General features: G+C 38.2%; 1 protein-coding gene across 5 annotated transcripts in view; it reads left to right on the top strand.

Moving 5' to 3' along the window:
• Window positions 1-18,998, top strand: part of Fndc3a (fibronectin type III domain containing 3A) — a 184,496-nt gene extending 165,498 nt beyond the window's left edge. For all 5 annotated transcript variants that reach the window (XM_052190977.1, XM_052190980.1, XM_052190976.1 and 2 more), the window contains 3 exons: window positions 1,435-1,601; window positions 2,354-2,481; window positions 16,518-18,998. In XM_052190977.1, the coding sequence (XP_052046937.1) occupies window positions 1,435-1,601; window positions 2,354-2,481; window positions 16,518-16,832 (610 nt within the window). In that variant the 3' untranslated portion in view covers window positions 16,833-18,998. The remainder of the gene's footprint in view (window positions 1-1,434; window positions 1,602-2,353; window positions 2,482-16,517) is intronic.
• Window positions 18,999-19,266: the final 268 nt, after the last annotated feature.

Here is a 19,266-nt window from a genome sequence, read left to right on the forward strand (position 1 = left end):
CATATACTACAAGCACTAGATGAATTGATTCTTTTTTGCTCCAGCTTATAGCTTTTGCATTTGGGATAGTTCAAAAGGTTTATCACCAAGCATTCAAATTAGTGGGTGAAAGATAAAGCTTCTGCTAAACATAAAATATAATATTGTAAACTTTTCATTTATATTCATTTAGCATCTGAGAAATTGCTGGGGTATGAATATGGCTAGGAAAAGTGAAAATTTAAGACCTTAATCTATAAATTAATATATAAGTTCAATAAATTATGCCAACTTAATAGCTTGTATTTATTTATCCTCTTTTTAGATTTTTTAAAATTTTATGTTTGAATGCTTTACCTGCATGTATGTGTGCAACACATGCATGCCTCGTGGCCTCAGAGGGGAGCAGCTGACAGTGGATGCCCTGGAACTGGAGTTACATTGCTGCTGAGGCCCCATATACATGTTGAGAACCTAAGTGAGATCCTCTGCAGAGCAGAGCAGCCAGTGCTCTGAACCTCTGAGCTAGTTCCCCAACTCCTCTTTGCTCCTTTTTGTTTTTATGGAGATTCATATTTGTCATCTGGTGGCATCAGAGGATGGCTTTGTCATTTTCAGCAGTTTTCATCTGTGTTTGTTTCCTGCCTCCCTTCATTTCTTTTTTTTAAAGAAAACATACTTCAGAGGATCAGAAGCCAGGCTTATCCAGTTACTGCTTACTGAAGATATGTTTGCTTCAGCTCATCAACTGTCTCTTATTCCTAACTATAATATATTCCCAGGCTGTTGACATTGTCTGAGCATTCATTAGTCGTTCCTTGGTTTCCAACTTTTTTAAAACTGCCCATTAAAAATATCAAGAAACATTCAATTTATAAGTAATATATTAAAGAAAATATGTATAATTATAAGCATCTACCTAATAGTTTATATGAATAATTATTTGGAAATTTTATAGTCTTTCATAGTACTATCTAAATCTCTAAGAAAGGTCACTAAGCTAGCTAGAATTATGCCCATGAATTAAGAATCCCCTTTTGTTTTCAGATAAAAAGAGAAATTTAAGTACAGATTATATCATATCATAGCTGAGGTTTCTGCTGCAGATTATGACTTGGTTAGAAGTGACTCATAAAATCATTGCCTTTATATTGTTCTGATGCCTTAAAAATATAATCATAAAAGACAAGGGGCAGAGCCAACACTGTACCAGAAGCCTGAGAAGAAACTTAGGATGGCTGAACATTGGATTAGTGATCATTTTTCTGTATCAAGTTAGATTGGGAGATCTACATCTGTGATTCTTATTATCTGATGGATAGTATAATTGTCAATTACTCCTGAGGTTTAAAGTTTTAGAGCCACTTGGTCCTCAATAACATGGCCAGTTATATACTTGTAGTGGGTTTAAAGCATTTTTCTATGCTGTTGTAAAGTTGGTTATTTCCATTTCAGGTTCATCTCCCTGTACAGAGGGCCTTGTCATACATACAAAGTACAAAGGCTCAGTGAGTCCACTTCCTACAAGTTCTGCATCCAAGCTTGTAATGAAGCTGGGGAAGGTCCTCTCTCCCAAGAGTATATCTTCACCACTCCAAAATCTGTTCCTGCCGCCTTGAAAGGTGATTTATAACCTTCTGAAGTTATTTTCTTTAATAAAGTGCTCTATTTTGATTAAAATTTAGCACCCAGTGTCTCTCCATCAGTTAGATGAGCACACAGACAGAAGAATATGCTCAGGGCTCCTCCACTCAGTCATCAAAACTGTTTCCTGTGTTGCACTAATACTCAGAAAGTCCCTGGTCTCTTTAAATTTGTTAAGTAAATTGTGTTTCTAATTGGGTGATTTACTATTTCTCTTATTGTTACTTAAAGACTAAATATCACAAACTCTGGTCATTTAAATGCTTCAGATTTGGGGAGCCAGGTCTCTCCTAAGAAAGACAAATGTTTCTTTTGCTTGGCTTCACATACAAATATGTCCTCATGTATGTATATACACTATATACATATTTCTGATTCTAAAGTAGCTGTTGTTTAAAATGATTCTGGCAAGGATTGAAGTTTGTGTATTTATCCAAAGAGAAGAAAATCCACTGCACTGGTGATAGAGACTATTGGGACAGTGTTGTATCAGGCACTGAGAGTCCTTCGTTACACAGACACCCAACTAAGTTGTCTGTAACTAGTTAGTGTCTCATGACGTCATAAAGACCGTTATTTCTTTAATTTCTTTACATGCCTGTGGCAAATGTTCACTATTTAAGTTTACAAGTTGGTTTTAGAGATTTGTTGATTTCTACTGTTCTGTATCTGTGTAATGTGCTAAATGAAATCAAATGGAACTGGTCTTATTTATGTTTCTTCCATCCAGCTCCCAAAATAGAGAAAATAAATGATCACATTTGTGAAATTACATGGGAATATTTACAGCCAATGAAGGGTGACCCAGTTATTTATAATCTTCAAGTTATGGTGGGAAAAGATTCAGAATTCAAACAGGTATGTGTCAAGATACCATTTTATATGCACATATTTTGAATCTTTCATTTTTATTTATTTTCAGATTTGAAATAGTAAAATATTTGACTGTTTAGTTTATAATTAAACATTTATCCAGTTCCTATTACATTCCAGCTGTCTTTGAATTCAAAGTAATTTGTAAATGCTTGCCCTTGAATAGGTTTTTCATTCAGTCAGCACGTATTCATTGAGCTCTGGCCAGCAGTTGGGCACAGCAGTGAAAAGTACCTCCCTTCATGGGCGTTCCAGTGCAGTGGAAGGACACTCCTCAGTATGCACTGCGTGAGGGTGACAGACACAAGTGCACTGGAGAAAGAGAACCCAGTCCAAGGGCTGGGAAACACTGTAGTTTCCCTAAGGAAGTTCTGTGTGACGCCAAGAAGAGGCCCCAACACAGCAGAGTGCTTGTTAAATTTGATCAGCAGTAAAGAGACCAGTGGGAGGCAAAGAGATCCCTAAAACAAACTTGATAAAGTCGACAGTTTCTTCTCAGTGGCTGCTACTGTAAGAGAGTAAAGCGCCCATCCTGTCCTACCCCGGAGCTGACCTTCACAGCACTCTGGACTGTTGAGCCTTATTAAGTCAACCTGACAGTTCCTGATTCCCCTTCAGTGCTCCAGTCCCTAAAGACTTTGTCTAACCCATGGTCCTTTTGAGAAGTGAGCAGGAAGGAAGCTATCGTGATGGAGGTGATGTGGAAATAATAATGTCACCCTGGATCAGGCAGTAAACTTTTACGCCAAGTGAAATGAGAAGGCAGGGGAGGAATTTTTTTAAAATTAGAATAGTTATACATAATCAGACACATTTTGATTACAAATGTTGTGGAACAAAGACAGGGAAATCAGTAAGATGGCTTCAGTAATAATAGTAATTATTATTATTACTATTATTTAATATTTAGATGAACATATAACAAGATGAAGTTCTAAAGAACTTAAGTTTTATAGTTAATAATGTAAAGTAAGTGCTCTTTGCACTAATTATTGCTATTATTCAGTGCTTGAATATAACAATATAACAATTGTTATTATATATTGACTATAACAGTGGACTTTTATGATAAAAGTTTAGAGGAAGTGTTACTTTCCTGGCAGGGAAATTTCCAGGAAAGCTTTTGATACATGTGACAGAGGAAGTAACTGACAGTGTTCTTATGAGAGTCTGTGACCAAGGTGGTCTCTGGAAGCGTTGCCCTTCATTTGATTTTTTTCCCTTTTATTTCTGTCATCCTTTACATATGAGGGCTTACAAAGTGTTTGTTTTTACTTTAACTTCAATGCATGAAATTTTTTTTCAAATTATATAGAAATACAGTATCTTAACTAAAATATTAAAGGACTGCAGGAGTTAAATTTGGCATACCATTGTTTTGCTTCATTAAATCGTATGTTAAGTGACATGATAATTAGATTTCAAATGTAATGTACAGATGAGCAGATTTCCTTCCAAGGAAGAAGCAAAATTAATATTATAGAAAATATAATTGTCTAACTGTATCTTTAAAGGAAATAGACATCACACATTTTGGTAGGATATGTAATAAGTTTATGTCACTACACAAAACAGTAATGCTAATTCTAATTTAACGTTAAGTCTAAATTAGTATCACTTTAGATTTCTGACTATTAAACCAAAAATACTGGCTTGTTCAGCGCTTTCTTGTTGTTTAGAGGTGCTATAGGTACCACTAAGCCTCCAGCACTTACAGAATCTTACAGTGAGTAACATTCCAAATGCTGAAAGTCATCTGAAGAGTTCAGCTTCTTTTTTGAGATCTTTATTTTATTTGTAATTTATTTGATAATCAGCATGTATAGCTACAAGGAAGTATAGGAAACTAGAGTTAGTATTCTAAGTCACTAAGTTATCTTCTGATTTCAGGAAATTTGTTTGGACTCTAGCAAAGTTCAGGATAGGTGCAAGCTCAGATTTGTGCCTGAGGTCCTAACAGTAGGGAGGCTGAGGCTGCAGGAGTACTGCCTAAGTCTTAGAGACTGGGAACATCCAAGTGTGAGGACATAGAAGAGACTGGGTACTGATGGGTCTCTGTTCTCTAGCCATAGCAATATTAGTATTTTTAAGAATATTATTTTAAACTATTAATTTTGCAGCTAACCTATAAAAATCTGATTAACCTGTAAATTATCTGGTAGGAGTTCTGTAGCAGCAGGTGCCTATAACCACAGGCTGAGCTCAGAAATAATTATTTCTAGTTCTGGGACATGAACTCAGGGCGTCAGTAAGCTATACAAATGTTCCTATTCTGAATCTCTTTCCAGCACCTTTACATTTGTTTTTCTGATTTTATTTTTGAAAGAGTCCCGGAGGTGTTTGCTTGTTAGCTTGTTAGCTTGTTTGTTTGTTTGTTTGTTGAAATACAGCTTCTCTTTGTACCCTGGTCTGTGCCACCACACTGCCCAAGCCCTCAGGGCTTTACCCAGACCCTGCTGCCCTCTCAGCCTGTGCTTTATCTGACTTTTTCTAAGATTGCTGCCATGTCCAGAAGCAGCTTTGCTGTCTCTTACTGTCCTCCATCAGCAATTCTAACCCCTGGGTGCCATCTAGATTGTATTGTATGTTAGTAGGAAGATACCTTGCGAAATCTTAGACAAGTCAGGTTTCTACTGGCTTTTCTGAGAGTCTAAGGAGGTGACAAGTGAAGTGTAAAAGGACTCTAGAGCTACCTTTAAAGTAGATGAACAAAGACAGGAGGGATTTAGCCAGCCAGGACCTGGTTTGCCTTTGAAACTAAGAGTGAGGCCAGCTTCTCTTTGAGTGAACGGGGTAGGGAAGGGTTAGGCACCCTGTCCAAAATCAATGGAGTCTACTCAGTTCTGCAGTTTATCATCCATCAGCTCCAGGCCCAGGATAGCCAGTGGTCTCTTTACAACACAGACCCTCAGGCCTGAGAACCAGGAGTGCTAGTGATTTTAAGTCCTAGTAGAAGTCCAGAGTCAGCAAAAAGGGGTACCAGCCAAACAGAGATGATGAACTTGCCATTCTTTGTCATTTTGTTCTAATCAAACATTGGATGGTGCCCATTCACACTGGTGAGAATTATGTACGTCATTAGTTCACATCCTGGTCTATTACAGAACATTCCCATAGACACATGATGAAGTGATTGTACACATGCTCAACTGGGCAAGTTGTTGTGTGTGTGTGTGCTGTGGTGACAGCAGAGCATGAGTACTGGGACAATGGCCCATACAAGCTTCTGGAGTTTAAGAGCAGTGCTCCTCAAAGTACACAGAAACATTACTTGAAGTAGCCATAACCCAGACAAGAACCATGTGACGTGACAGACATAGCTGCTACAATGGTATGCTTATATATTGGTCTGATTTTTTAAATATAACCAAGTTATATCTTAAGGAAATATTTAGCATTTGGTTTGGGTGGTACTGAGAGTAAGCCTTTTTTGTCTGTATTCCATGCAAAAATAATGTATTTTCAGAATCAATATTTTATACCAATTGAAATAACATTGTATAGTCACTGCGAAAATGATGGAAAAATCTATCTGTCCCTCTCTGTCTCTCTCTCTCTGTCTCTCTCTCGCTCTCGCGCTCTCTCTCTCTCTCTCTCTCTCTCTCTCTCTCTCTCACACACACACACACACACACACAAACACACACATACTTACATACACAAATCTATTCTTCTGTGATGAGAGTTTCAAAGGTAAATGTATGCATTTGTCTTCAAAAGTTAAGAACTCTTTGAATCTTAGTGTGAATCCTTGATAAGTTAAATCTATATGGCTAGCCAAATGAAATCCTGGAAGATAGAAATAGACACAAAGGGGTAAGGTATTAATTCTCATTGACCTCAGGCCCCAATTATGTTTTCCTTATCTATGATATGTTTATAATATCAAAATAAGGACAAATAGCCATTTCCCAAATTCTTCAGGCCCCTCACAAGCCCCTGTAGACATCCTCCTACAATGTATTTGAAGTATCTTTACTAGTTAGACTTGTAAAGAGTTACACTTAAATTTTAATGTATATCTCTGTGAAAATGTAGAATGGAAGGAGTAACATTCTTTTTTTTTTTTTACATAGCAAGTATATTTTAATCTTCTCAATTTTTTAAACATTCCTACAAATGAATTTTCTCAGAAAGATCATATGCATAAAAACCTAAGACGTTTCTACAGAAACAGCAGAATTTTAGTATAAGGAAATTAAATCTTTTTTTTTTTTACAATTTTTTCTACCATTTTTTTTCTAAATTCTTTGTTTACATTCCAAACGCTTTCCCTTTTCCCAGTTCCCCCTTCCCCATATGTCCCATAAGCCTTCTCTCCACCCATTCTTCAATCAACTCCCTCCTTTTTCTCTGTCCTGGTACTCCCCTACAATGCTAGATCAGGCCTTTCCAGGATCAGGGCCCTCTATTTCTTCTTCATGGGAGTCATTTGATATGCTACTTGTGTCTTGGGTATTCATAGCTTCTGAGCTAGTTAATATCCACTTATCAGTGATTGCATTCCATGTATATTCTTTTGTGATTGGGTTACCTCACTTAGGATGATATTCTCCAGTTCCAATCATTTGCCTACAAATTTCATGAATTCATTGTTTTTAATTGCTGAGTAGTATTCCATTGTGTAAATATACCACATTTTCTGTATCCATTCCTCCACTGAGGGACATCTGGGTTCTTTCCAGCTTCTGGCAATTATAAATAAGGCTGCTATGAACATAATGGAGCATGTGTCTTTATTACATGCTGGGGAATCCTCTGGGTATATGCCCGGGAGTGGCACAGCAGGGTCCTCCAGTAGTGTCATGTTCAGTTTTCTGAGGAACCACCAGACTGATTTCCAGAGTAGTTGTACCATCTTGCAATCCCACCAGCAGTGGAGGAGTGTTCCTCTTTCTCCACATCCTCACCAACACCTGCTGTCTCCTGAGTTTTTAACCTTAGCCATTCTGACTGCTGCGAGGTGAAATCTCAGGGTTGTTTTGATTTGCATTTCTCTAATGACTAACGATGTTGAGCATTTCTTAAGGTGCTTCTCAGCCATCCGAATTTCTTTAGTTGAAAATGCTTTGTTTAGATCTGCACCCCATTTTTAATAGAGTTATTTGGTTCCCTGGGGTGTAACTTGAGTTCTTTGTATATATTGGATATTAGCCCTCTATCGGATGTAGGATTAGTGAAGATCTTTTCCCAGTTTATTGTTTGCGGTTTTGTCCTTTTGACAGTATCCTTTGCCTTACAGAAACTTTGTAATTTTATGAGATCCCATTTGACAATTCTTGATCTTAGAGCATAACCTATTGGTGTTCTGTTCAGGAACTTTTCCCCTGTGCCCATGTCCTCAAGGGTTTTCCCCAGTTTCTTTTCTATTAGTTTCAGTGTGCCTGATTTTACGTAGAGGTCTTTGATGCACTTGGAGTTGAGCTTAGTACAAGGAGATAAGAATGTATTAATTCGCAATCTTCTGCATGCTACCCTCCAGTTGAACCAGCACCATTTGTTGAAAAGGCTATCTTTTTTTCCACTGGATGTTTTCCTGCTCCTTTGTCAAAGATCAAGTGACCATAGGTGTGTGGATTCATTTCTGGGTCTTCAATTCTATTCCATTGGTCCACTTGCTTGTCCCTGTGCCAATACCGTGCAGTTTTTAACACTATTGCTCTGTAGTATTGCTTGAGGTCTGGGATATAGATTCCCCCAGAAGCTCTTTTACTGTTGAGAATAGTTTTAGCTATCCTGGGTTTTTTGTTATTCCAGGTGAATTTGAGAATTGCTTTTTCTAACTCTGTGAAGAACTGAGTTGAGATTTTGATGGGGATTGCGTTGAATCTGTATATTGCTTTTGGCAAGATGGCCATTTTAACTATATTAATCCTGCCAATCCAAGAGCATGGAAGATTTTTCCATTTGCTGAGGTCTTCTTCGGTTTCCTTCTTCAGAGACCTACAGTTCTTCTCATACAGATCTTTTATTTGTTTGGTTAGAGTCACACCAAGAAACTTTATATGGTTTGTGGCTATTGTGACGGGTGTCATTTCCCTAACTTCTTTCTCCGCCTGTTTATCCTTTCAGTATAGGAAGACTACTGATTTGTTTGAGTTGATTTTATAACCAGCCACTTAGCTGAAGTTATTTATCAGCTGTAGAAGTTCTCTGGTGGAGTTTTTTGGGTCACTTAAGTATACTATCATAACATCTGCAAATAGTGATAATTTGATTTCTTCCTTTCCAATTTGTATCCCTTTGACCTCCTTATGTTGTCTAATTGCTCTAGCGAGAACTTCAAGTACTACATTGAAAAGATATGGAGAGAGAGGACAGCCTTGTCTGGTTCCTGATTTTAGTGGGATTGCTTCAAGTTTCTCTCCATTTAGTTTGATGTTGGCTACCGGTTTGCTGTATATTGCTTTAACTATGTTTAGGTATGGGCCTTGAATTCCTGTTCTTTCCAAGACTTTCAGCATGAAAGGATGCTGAATTTTGTCAAATGCTTTTTCAGCATCTAATGAAATGATCATGTGTTTTTTTTTCTTTGAATTTGTTTATGTAGTGGATTGCATTGATGGATTTCCTTATATTGAACCATCCCTGCATCCCTGGGATGAAGCCTACTTGATCATGGTGGATGATCCTTTTTATGTGTTCTTGGATTCGGTTGGCAAGAATTTCATTTAGTATTTTTGCATCGATATTCATAAGGGAAATTGGCCTGAAGTTCTCTTTCTTTGTTGGATCTTTGTGTGGTTTTGGTATCAGCGTAATAGTGGCTTCATAGAAAGAATTGGGTAGTGTTCCTTCTGTTTCTATTTTGTGGAATAGTTTGAAGACTATTGGTGTCAGGTCTTCTCTGAATGTCTGATAGAATTCTGCACTGAAACCATCTGGTCCCATGCTTTTTTTGGTTGGGAGACATTCTATGACCCCTTTTATTTCTTTAGGGGTTATGGGACTGTTTAGATGATCTATTTGATCCTGATTTAATTTTGGTGTTTGATATCTGTCCAGGAAACTATCCATTTCCTCCATATTCTCTCCAGTTATGTTCAGTATAGGCTTGTGTAGTAGGATCTGATGATTTTTTGAATTTCCTCAGTTTCTGTTGTTATATCTCCCTTTTTATTTATAATTTTGTTAATCTGGATACTGTCTCTGTGCCCCTTGGTTAGTCTGACTGAGGGTTTATCTATCTTGTTGATTTTTTTTTTTAAAGAACCAGCTCCTGGTTTTGTTGATTCTTTGTATGGTTCTCTTTGTTTCTACTTGATTGATTTCAGCTCAGAGTTTGATGATTTCCTGCCTTCTACTCCTCCCGGGTGAAATAGCTTCTTTTTGTTCCAGGGCTTTCAGGTATGTTGTTAAGCTGCTAGTGTATGCTCTCTCCATTTTCTTTTTGGAGGCACTCAGGGCTATGAGTTTTCTTCTTAGTACTGCTTTCATTGTGTCCCATAGATTTGGGTATGTTGTGTTTTCATTTTCATTAAGTTCTAAAAAGTCTTTGAGTTCTTTCTGTATTTCTTCCTTGACCAAGGTATCATTGAGTAGAGTATTGTTCAGTTTCCATGTGTATGTGGGTTTTCTGTTGATTTTGTTGCTATTGAAGACCACTTTTACTCTATAGTGATCTGATAGGAGTTATGGGATTATTTCTTATATTTGTTTAGGTCTGTCTTGTGACCAATTAATATGATCGATTTTTGGAGAAGGTACCATGAGGTGCTGAGAAAAAGGTGTATTTTTCTGCTGTAGGATGAAATGTTTTATATATATATATATATATATATATATAATCTGTAAACTCTAATTGGTCCAAAGCTTCAATTAGTTTCACTGTATCCCTCTTCAGTTTCTGTTTTTCTGATCGGTCCATTGAGGAGAGTGGAGTGTTGAAGTCACCCACAATTATTGTGTTAGGTGCAATATGTGCTTTGAGCTCTAGTAAAGTTTCTTTTATGAATGAGGGTGCTTTTGCATTTGGAGCATAGATGTTCAGGATTGAGAGTTCTTCTTGGTGTATTTTTCCTTTGACCAGCAAGAAGTGTCCCTCAGTGTCTCTTTGGATGACTTTAGGTTGAAAGTCAATTTTATCTGATATTAGAGTGTCTACTCCAGCTAGTTTCCTGAGACATTTGCTTGCAAAATTGTCTTCCAGCCTTTTACTCTAAGATCGTGTTTGTCTTTGACACTGAGGTGTGTTTCCTGTATGCAGCACAATGTAAGGTCCTGTTTATCTATCCAGTCTATGTCTTTTTATTGGGGAATTGAGTCCATTGATGTTAAGAGATATTAAGGAATAGTGATTATTACATCCTGTCATTTTTGATGTTGTTTTCTATATTTGATTGGTTATCTTCTTTTGGGTTTGATGAAAGAAGGTTACTATCTTGCTTTTCCAGGGTGAAGTTTCCCTCCTTGTATTGGTGTTTTCCTCCTACTATCCTTTGTAAAGCTGGGTTTGTGGAAAGATATTGGTTAAACTTGCTTTTGTCATGGAATATCTTGGCTTCTCCATCTATGGTGATTGAGAGTTTTGCTGGGTATGGTAGTTTTGGCTGGCATTTGTGTTCTCTTAGAACCTGCATGAGATCTGCCGAGGATCTTCTAGCTTTCATAGTCTCTGGTGAGAAGTCTGGTGTGATTCTGATAGGTCTTCCTTTATATGTTACTTGGCCTTTTTCTCTTACTGCCTTTAATATTCTTTCTTTGTTTAGTATATTTTGGGTTTTGATTATTATGTGACAGGAGGTATTTCTGTTCTGATCCAGTCTGTTTGGTGTTCTGTAGGCTTCTTCAGAACTACATGGCATCTCTCTCTTTAGGTTAGGGAAGTTTTCTTCCATAATTTTATTGAAGATATTTGCTGGCCCTTTAAGTTGTAAATCTTCACTCTCATCTATGCCTATGATTCTTAGGTTTGGCCTTCTCATTGTGTCCTGGATTTCCTGGATGTTTTGGGTTACAAACTTTTTGCATTTTGCATTTCTTTGACTGTTGAGTCCATGGTTTCTATGGTATCTTCGGCATCTGAGATTCTCTCTTGTATTCTGTTGTTGATATTTGCATCTATGGCCCCTGACTTCTTCCCAAGGTTTTCTATCTCCAAAGTTGTCTCCCTTTGTGATTTCTTAGTTGTTTCTACTTCTGTTTTTAGATCCTGGATGCTTTTGCTCAGCTCCTTCACTTGCTTCTTTGTGTTTTGCTGTAATTCTTCAAGAGAGTTTTGTGTTTCCTCTTTCATGATCTCAGCCTGTTGACCAAACTTCTGTATTTCTTTAAATGATTTTTGTATTTCCTCCTTATTGGCTTCTATCTTTTGACCCGTATTCTCCTGAATTTCTTTTAATGATTTTTGTGTTTCCCTTGTAAGGGCTTGTAACTTTTGATCCGTTTCCTCCTGAATTTCTCTAGGAGATTTATTTATGTCCTTCATGTGTTCCTGTAACAGCATCATGACCAGTGCTTTTAAATCCAAATCTTGTTTTTCTGGTGTGTTGGGGTATCCAAGACTTGCTGTTAATGGAGAATTGGGTTCAGATGCTGCCATATTGCCTTGATTTCTGTTAGTAATGTTCCTATGTTTGCCTTTTGCCATCTAGTTCTCACTGGTGTTAGTTGGTCTTGTTGTCACTGGCTGGCGCTTCAACCTCCTTTGAGCCTATAAGGCTATTTCTACAACACTGGATGGCTGGGTTTCCCCTGGCACAGATTGCTGATGTGCTGCCCTCCTCTTGGGTGCCGTTGGAGTCTTGGTGTGTTCTGCCCCAAGCAATGTTATGCTTGGGTTGTCTCTGAGGACTGAAGCTGGTACTGCCCATCTGCTCTGTCAGAGAACAAAGACGGCAGCGGGGATCCTACAGGACACTGGCCCCACGCCTGGATGGCACACAGACGAACCACTGCTCTCCCACGTCCTGGGTGCAGGCAGCAGCTGGCAGCTCAGTTGTCTGTGTTCCTAGAGGTTTTAGCCTTGGGATAGCTCAGTACCTGGGGTTACCTGTTCTGTCTAGCTGGGGACCAAGATGGTGGCTCCGCCTTCTCTGCAGGGCCAAGTACCCGCGCCTGACTGGCACAGGAGGAACCCGCTGCTCTCCCAGGTCCTAGGTGCAGGCGGCAGCCAGCAGCTCAGTTGTCTGTGTTCCCAGAGGTCTTAGATTCGGGATAGCTCAGTACCTGGGGTTGCCTGTCTTATCTGGCTGGGGACCAAGATGGCGGCTCTGCCTTCTCCAACATGTCCTTGCTGTCTCTAACCTTAAATCTGCTGTTGCATGGTTACTCTATTGAAAATAGATGATGGGTTCATAGATGATGAATACAGTGGGTATTTTCATTCCATGTAATCTCAACATTAACAGGTCCCCAAAAACCGTGAACTTGGACTTTTCCCCATCTTGGTTATCAGATATGTAATGCTAGAAGAGATCACTGTATTGTGCTTGTTTTAATTCTTTGCATTCTAAGCCCTAGCCAGCTCTTCTAAAGCTCTTCAGACTACTGAATGACTTCTCTTGGGCATGTAAGACCCTTGAGTTATTTCTAGCAAGAACCTGTCTCCTTCGGTACTGTATCTGTGGGCCCTGTGAAATGCAACCTGTCTTGCTCCCAATGTCTCCAAGTAGAACTAAATACGAGATCTCATCCAACTTCGGTATCCAAAGCAATCAATATTAGCCCTGTCCTTTTGTTCCTTAAACAATTCATATTCAAAACACATATTAGGCCTACTGTATCAGGGCTTTATACAGGTCCTATTTTATAGCAAGAGCCTACCAGTTCCTCACAGTTTCATAATGAGAACTTCTTAAACACTTTTAATATTATACTACTAAAGATTCTTTGAGTTAAAAAAAAAATACCTAAATTTATGATTGGGTGTGGTTGCTTGTGCATTTAATCCCATCCTTCAGAGGAGGCAGAGGCAGGCCGGTCTCTGAGTTCTAGTACAGCCAAGACTACAAAGAGAAACCCTGTCTTAAAAAAGAAAAAAAAAAACCCTATACTTCTTCACTGAGTCTTTCCAGAACAAGGGGCCACTCCTCCTTTCTTCTTGTACCTCATTTGATGTATGGATTATGTTTGGGGTATTCCAGTTTTCTAGGTTAATATCCACTTATTAGTGAGTGCATACCATGAGTCACCTTTTGAGTCTGGGTTACCTCACTTAGTATGATGTTTTCTAGCTCCATCCATTTGCCTAAGAATTTCATGAATTCATAGTTTCTAATGGCTGAATAGTGTTTCTAATGGCTACTCCATTGTGTAGATATACCACATTTTTTGCATCCACTCTTCTGTTGAGGGATACCTGGGTTCTTTCCAGTATCTGGCAATTATAAATAGGGCTGCTATGAACATAGTAGAGCATGTATCCTTATTACATGGTGGAAGTGGGAAGGGTTGGGTGGGAGGACAGGGGGAGAGAAGGAGGCTTATGGGACTATCGGGGAGTGGGGGGCTAGAAAAGGGGAAATCATTTGAAATGTAAATAAAAAATATATCGAATAAAAAAAAAAAGAAACAGAAGGTACACTACCCAACTTTTTTTTTGTATAGAATAGAATTTATTCAGGGCAGAGGATGGGAGTTAATGGGAAGTAGAGGCAGAGAGAGGCAGAGTGGGGAGTGGAGGCAGAGAGAGTCAGAGAGAGAAAGAGAGAGAGAGAGGGGGGGGGGGAAAGTAGAGGAGTGTAGGCCAGCCATGACCACATGGGGGGGGAGGGGAGGAGAGCCCAAGAGGGGCAGAGAGGTGAGAGTGCCAAGAGGCAAGAGCAATAAGAGAGCTACACTGAAGATACCATAGAAAACATTGAATCAACAGTCAAAGAAAATGCAAAATGCATAAAGCTGTTTTTCTACATTTTTCTATAATTTTACCAGAAATATTTTCCATGTAAATCTTCAATTCTATCATAAAATGTTTCTGTTCCATATTTCAATTACTTTAGCAAAGTTTTACATGTCTACCACTTTACTCTTTAATTTTCCATGAAAATTGTCAATTTTAACGTGTTTTTCTGAAATACTTTCCATGTAAATCTTTAATTTTATCATAAAGTATTTTTACTTCCCTTCTCAATAAAAGAAAATTTAATAAAAAATAAAAAAATAAAAATAAAAAAAATAAAAAAACAAACAAAAAACCTTAGTAAAATTAATGTATTATTTCTTTCTTTGCATCTTGTCACTTGTCACCCTCAAGCTAATAGTTGAAGAGTTTTTCTCTCTAGCTATAATATATCATACGCTTTTGAAGATAAAATGAGAAAACGCAAAGCAAAAATAATGTTAATTAATTAATAGTCTGAACTCAAGGCCAGCCTATACTAAAAAGCAAGATCCTATCTCAGAAAATGGGAGAGGGGAAGACAAAAATTAAAAAAGACTTTATTGTACCCATAAGATGAAAGCATATTTTAACTAAAATGATTATATATATGTATACAGGTTTACAGTGAATTCTTTTATGCCTCTCTGTTTTGTGTAAGTCACTCTATAATCCCTGAGACATGAGTCCTTTTGACATTTCTACTTGGAACACTGATTTGCTTTCTTAAAACCAGAACATGTTTCCTTAAGATGCAAATATGGCTTCTTATAATAAAAGTTCCTTTTTCCTATCGGCATCTACATTTTTACTTGAAGTCACTACTTTCACTAATTTGTTAGATACCCACTGCATACTGGATTGTGCAGACATTTTTTAGAATGAGATTAGCTCTTACATTGTCTCTTTGAGAATAAGTTTGTTAAAAACTAGATTTACAACATAAGTGCAATTGGGACAGGCAGAAAGCCTGACTTAATGTAAGCACAAGTATCTATATAAGTGTGGCTTATAGCCCGCCAGCAGCAGAAAGAAGCCACCTGAGAAGAGGTTTGACAGTGCAAGCCTCGGTTTTCTCATTGGCAGAGAGGCTCGTTGGTGAGAATGGTGATGTCTCTGAGCATCCATCCACTGTCAGCTGGGTACTGTGCTGACATTCTTGACAAGCAATAGTTCCCCTTAATCTCATAACTGTCATGTATAACTGCCATTGTGCCTATTGTACCTGTGAGATACATGTTCACTCAACTGTGAAGCCACTGTCGTAGGGCTTGAGTCACTGAATAACCAGCTCTGCTGGTGGATCCTCCATTTTTCTGGAGCAGACCAGAGAAAATCCATGTAGCTCTGCTAGTGTCCATCTCTCTTCTAAGTCATAGCCAAAGAGTTAGGTTTGAAAATTCTAGTCTGATTCCAAGTGACCAATCTCTTGACAAAGTGATTTGCAGTGGATACCCATCGACAACTTCTGTTCTGTTTGATTCGACAGGTATTTATAACTGGAGAAATTCACTACTTAGGTAGTCAGGTCCCCTAATTATGAAGTGAACAAGATTATATGATCTCCTCTCTCATACAGTAAGTTCACAAAGAACAGCAACCTCCCTCCCCCAAAAAAGCCTTTTTCTTTTATTTGAGTAAACCAGGGAAGTGCATGAGACTGTTCTATATTTGGTATTTTGTCACTTTGGAGCACATACTTAACTGTCTAACTTTCTAACTGAGTTAGAAACTCACAAACTGTAAGGATTGACCTCACATCTTCCCTTTAGCAGCAAACAAGCAAGTGCTTGCATGTTTTTAAATGTCACTTTTAAGATAAACTTGAAGCTGGCAGATGGTGAAGAATTTGCTATGCAAGCTGGAAAACTTGAGTTTGAGCTCCAGCATCCCCCAAAAAGCCATGTGCCAACAATCCCAGTGCTGGGGAGGTGGACGGGGAATCACCAGGCTAGCTACAGGTTCGTGAGAGTCTTCTCAGAAGATACTAATAAATAGGGTAGAGAATGAATGAAGATAGTAAGACAGCCACCAGCACTCTCTGGCCTGTGTAGGCAAGTAGCAAGTGTCCACACACCGCACGTACACAAGATGAGATGAGGGATTTTCAGAAGTGCTCACAGCTGATGTCCAGAATGGAGCTGTGCTAATATTTTCTGTCCAGACTTTATACTCCATTCTTTTTCTAATATTTCCTTAACAGATTTACAAGGGCCCGGATACTTCCTTCCGGTGTTCCAGCCTTCAGCTGAATTGTGAGTATCGATTTCGAGTGTGTGCCATTCGCCAATGCCAAGATCCTGCAGGGCCCCAGGACCTGGTGGGTCCCTACAGCACCACAGTGTTCTTCATCTCCCAGAGGACAGAGCCGGCGGCCAGCAGCAACAGAGGCACTGTGGACAGTGCACGGACCCGGCGTGCTCTAAGCGATGAGCAGTGTGCCGCAGTCATCCTGGTGGTGTTTGCTTTTTTTTCCATTCTCATTGCCTTTATCATTCAGTACTTTGTAATCAAGTGAGAATATAGCTTTATTTTTAACACTGTATTACATTTTATTTTGTCATGTACTAAAATTATTCTGTATTGCTTTTACAAAATGGTGGCATTTAGCACTGGCATTGAGACTATCTATTGAAACGTGGCTTTGGCATTTTCAGTGCTTCTGTTGTTAGGCAAAAGCTGGCTCTTCATGGGAATTCAGCCACAGAAACAGCAATCTGGGGAGGGCTGTTTATTTTGTTCTTGGGTTGGGACTTTTTTTTCCCTGTTTCTTTTTTTTTTTTTCTTCCTTTTTTTCTCTCCTCCCCTCCCCAACACCCCAAATATGCCTTCTAGTAAAACAAACTTTCTAAAAGACACCGCTTATGATTGTTTTGACCGGTCAGCATGAGTAAAACAGTGGCGACCACATCTATTTGTTTCAAAGATGACTGCCATGTGAAAGAAAATTTCAGAATGACTAGAATTTACACTAACGTTCTCTACGAAACTTGTTCAAGTCTGATGCTGTGAAAGCAATCTAGTGCTATATTTCTACCTCCTCATTTGTCTTAATTGTTTGATAAGTGGGATTTTGATGAATAACTGGAGGGCTTAGCAAACAAAAACTGGATGAAGGAATCTGAGTAAGAAAGAAGCTTTCTGTTTGTTGAGTGTGGAGTTCTTCCTTACATACACACACACACACACACACACACACACACACAACCACCAACTCACCGGTGAGCCCAAGAAAGCACAGACCCAGAAATACAGACCTTTACTTGAACAGTACCACTTTTGGGGATTTGAAAACAGAGGACTTTTAAATAATGACTAAATTTGAAGCCCATTTAGCTTCTGTTTTCTGGGCCTTGAAATTGTGTATGTGTGTGTATGTGCACATGGGTCTATGTGCAGACTGTCAGGTAAGGAGATGTGTCCACACTCATCACCTGGTCTAGGCTAGCTTTGAAGGACTCCCAATGGTTTTGCAGAATCTCCTGTAACTACTGCTGTTGCCATCAGAATTTATAATCAAACTCAACCTTTTTGTTTGGGGTACCAAATCTGAAGACAAAATTAATTTGCACCAGTAAACTTCAAGCTGCTTTCTTTCTTGAGAAACTAATGTTTAATGTATAATGTCTGTTTGGATACTGTTCCAAATTGTTGATTGCATGTGGGTACCGTTGCATTAGAGCACTTTGCAAACTGCATAGTTCATTAATGTTTGTGAGCTTGCATTTGTGAGTTATTGGATGATCAGATTGAATTTTGTCATATCACATTGTACATCTCGCCTTGATGTCAATGACTGCCAGTAATAATACAGTCTGCAATGAATTTGTAGAAATTTTTGTTTTATCACATGTTATCTGTAGACATCTGTAACTAGCTTCTTTAATTTATTATTTGGATTTTAGAGTAGTGAGTCACTAATTTTTAGTTGCTGAGGTCTGCATTTTAGTGATTACTAAGCACTTCTGTCTGTCAAAAAGAAATGTATGTTTTGTACTTTGAAGATCTCTGAAGAATTTCCCTTATAATAGAATGGGCATGTATTGTAATTGTTTTATGTCAAATGATCTGCGCTATAGAAAAAACATTAACCTTTACTCAAAAAAGAAACGGATAAACTTGGCTTCTCCAAGTGTAAGAAAATCCTGTCACTCTAATATACTGTATGTTTACATTTTATTTAATCTCTTATGAATAGGGTGATAACTTGTCCCCCAAACAACTGCGATTACGATTGTTTTCTAGAACTTGTTAAAAGTGCCACATTTGGCAGTACAAATGAGTCTTGAGTGTAAGAGCCCAGAGATTTCTATATAGTTGAATGTCTAAAATGGTAAAATGTGCCACACAGTGGCTTATGTTTTTCATAGTAATTCAAATGAATTCCTATTTTTGATAGTAAATGTCATTTAATAGTGTACTTGCCATTTGAGCCTCACTGCAATGTTAGTGCAGAGGAGAAAACAATTTTTAATGTAATCTTGATTTTACCTCATATACTGTACATTCCAAAAACTCAACTTTTTAAAGATTATAGATACACTACCACACATACCACCTTAAAATTGTATAAGGTTGAACTTCATACAAGTGAAAAAATATAATCTCATAAGAATACATAAACTATGTAGCAAAAGTATCTGTAAAAATCCATGGAAAATAAAAGTATCTTTCTTTTTTTTGAGATATGGGTTTTTTTGTATTTATAAACAGTTCACCATTTGCTAGCTATATAAGAAAATGAAATATCTCATCTCCAAGGGGCTTAAACATTTCCCAGTGGTATTTGAACTTCAGCCTGAGGGGAGAAAAACTCTATATGCAACTCAATCTAGTAGATTCAAGAATGAAATTAGAAGCTTCCCTCTGGCACATGGGAGGCAGAAGCAGCTCTGTCTCCATGAGTTCCAAACCAGCCAGGGCTACATAGTGAGACTCTGTCTGGGAAAAAA

This window comes from Apodemus sylvaticus, chromosome 8, assembly GCF_947179515.1.
Source record: "Apodemus sylvaticus chromosome 8, mApoSyl1.1, whole genome shotgun sequence".
NCBI classification, from domain to species: Eukaryota; Metazoa; Chordata; class Mammalia; order Rodentia; family Muridae; genus Apodemus; species Apodemus sylvaticus.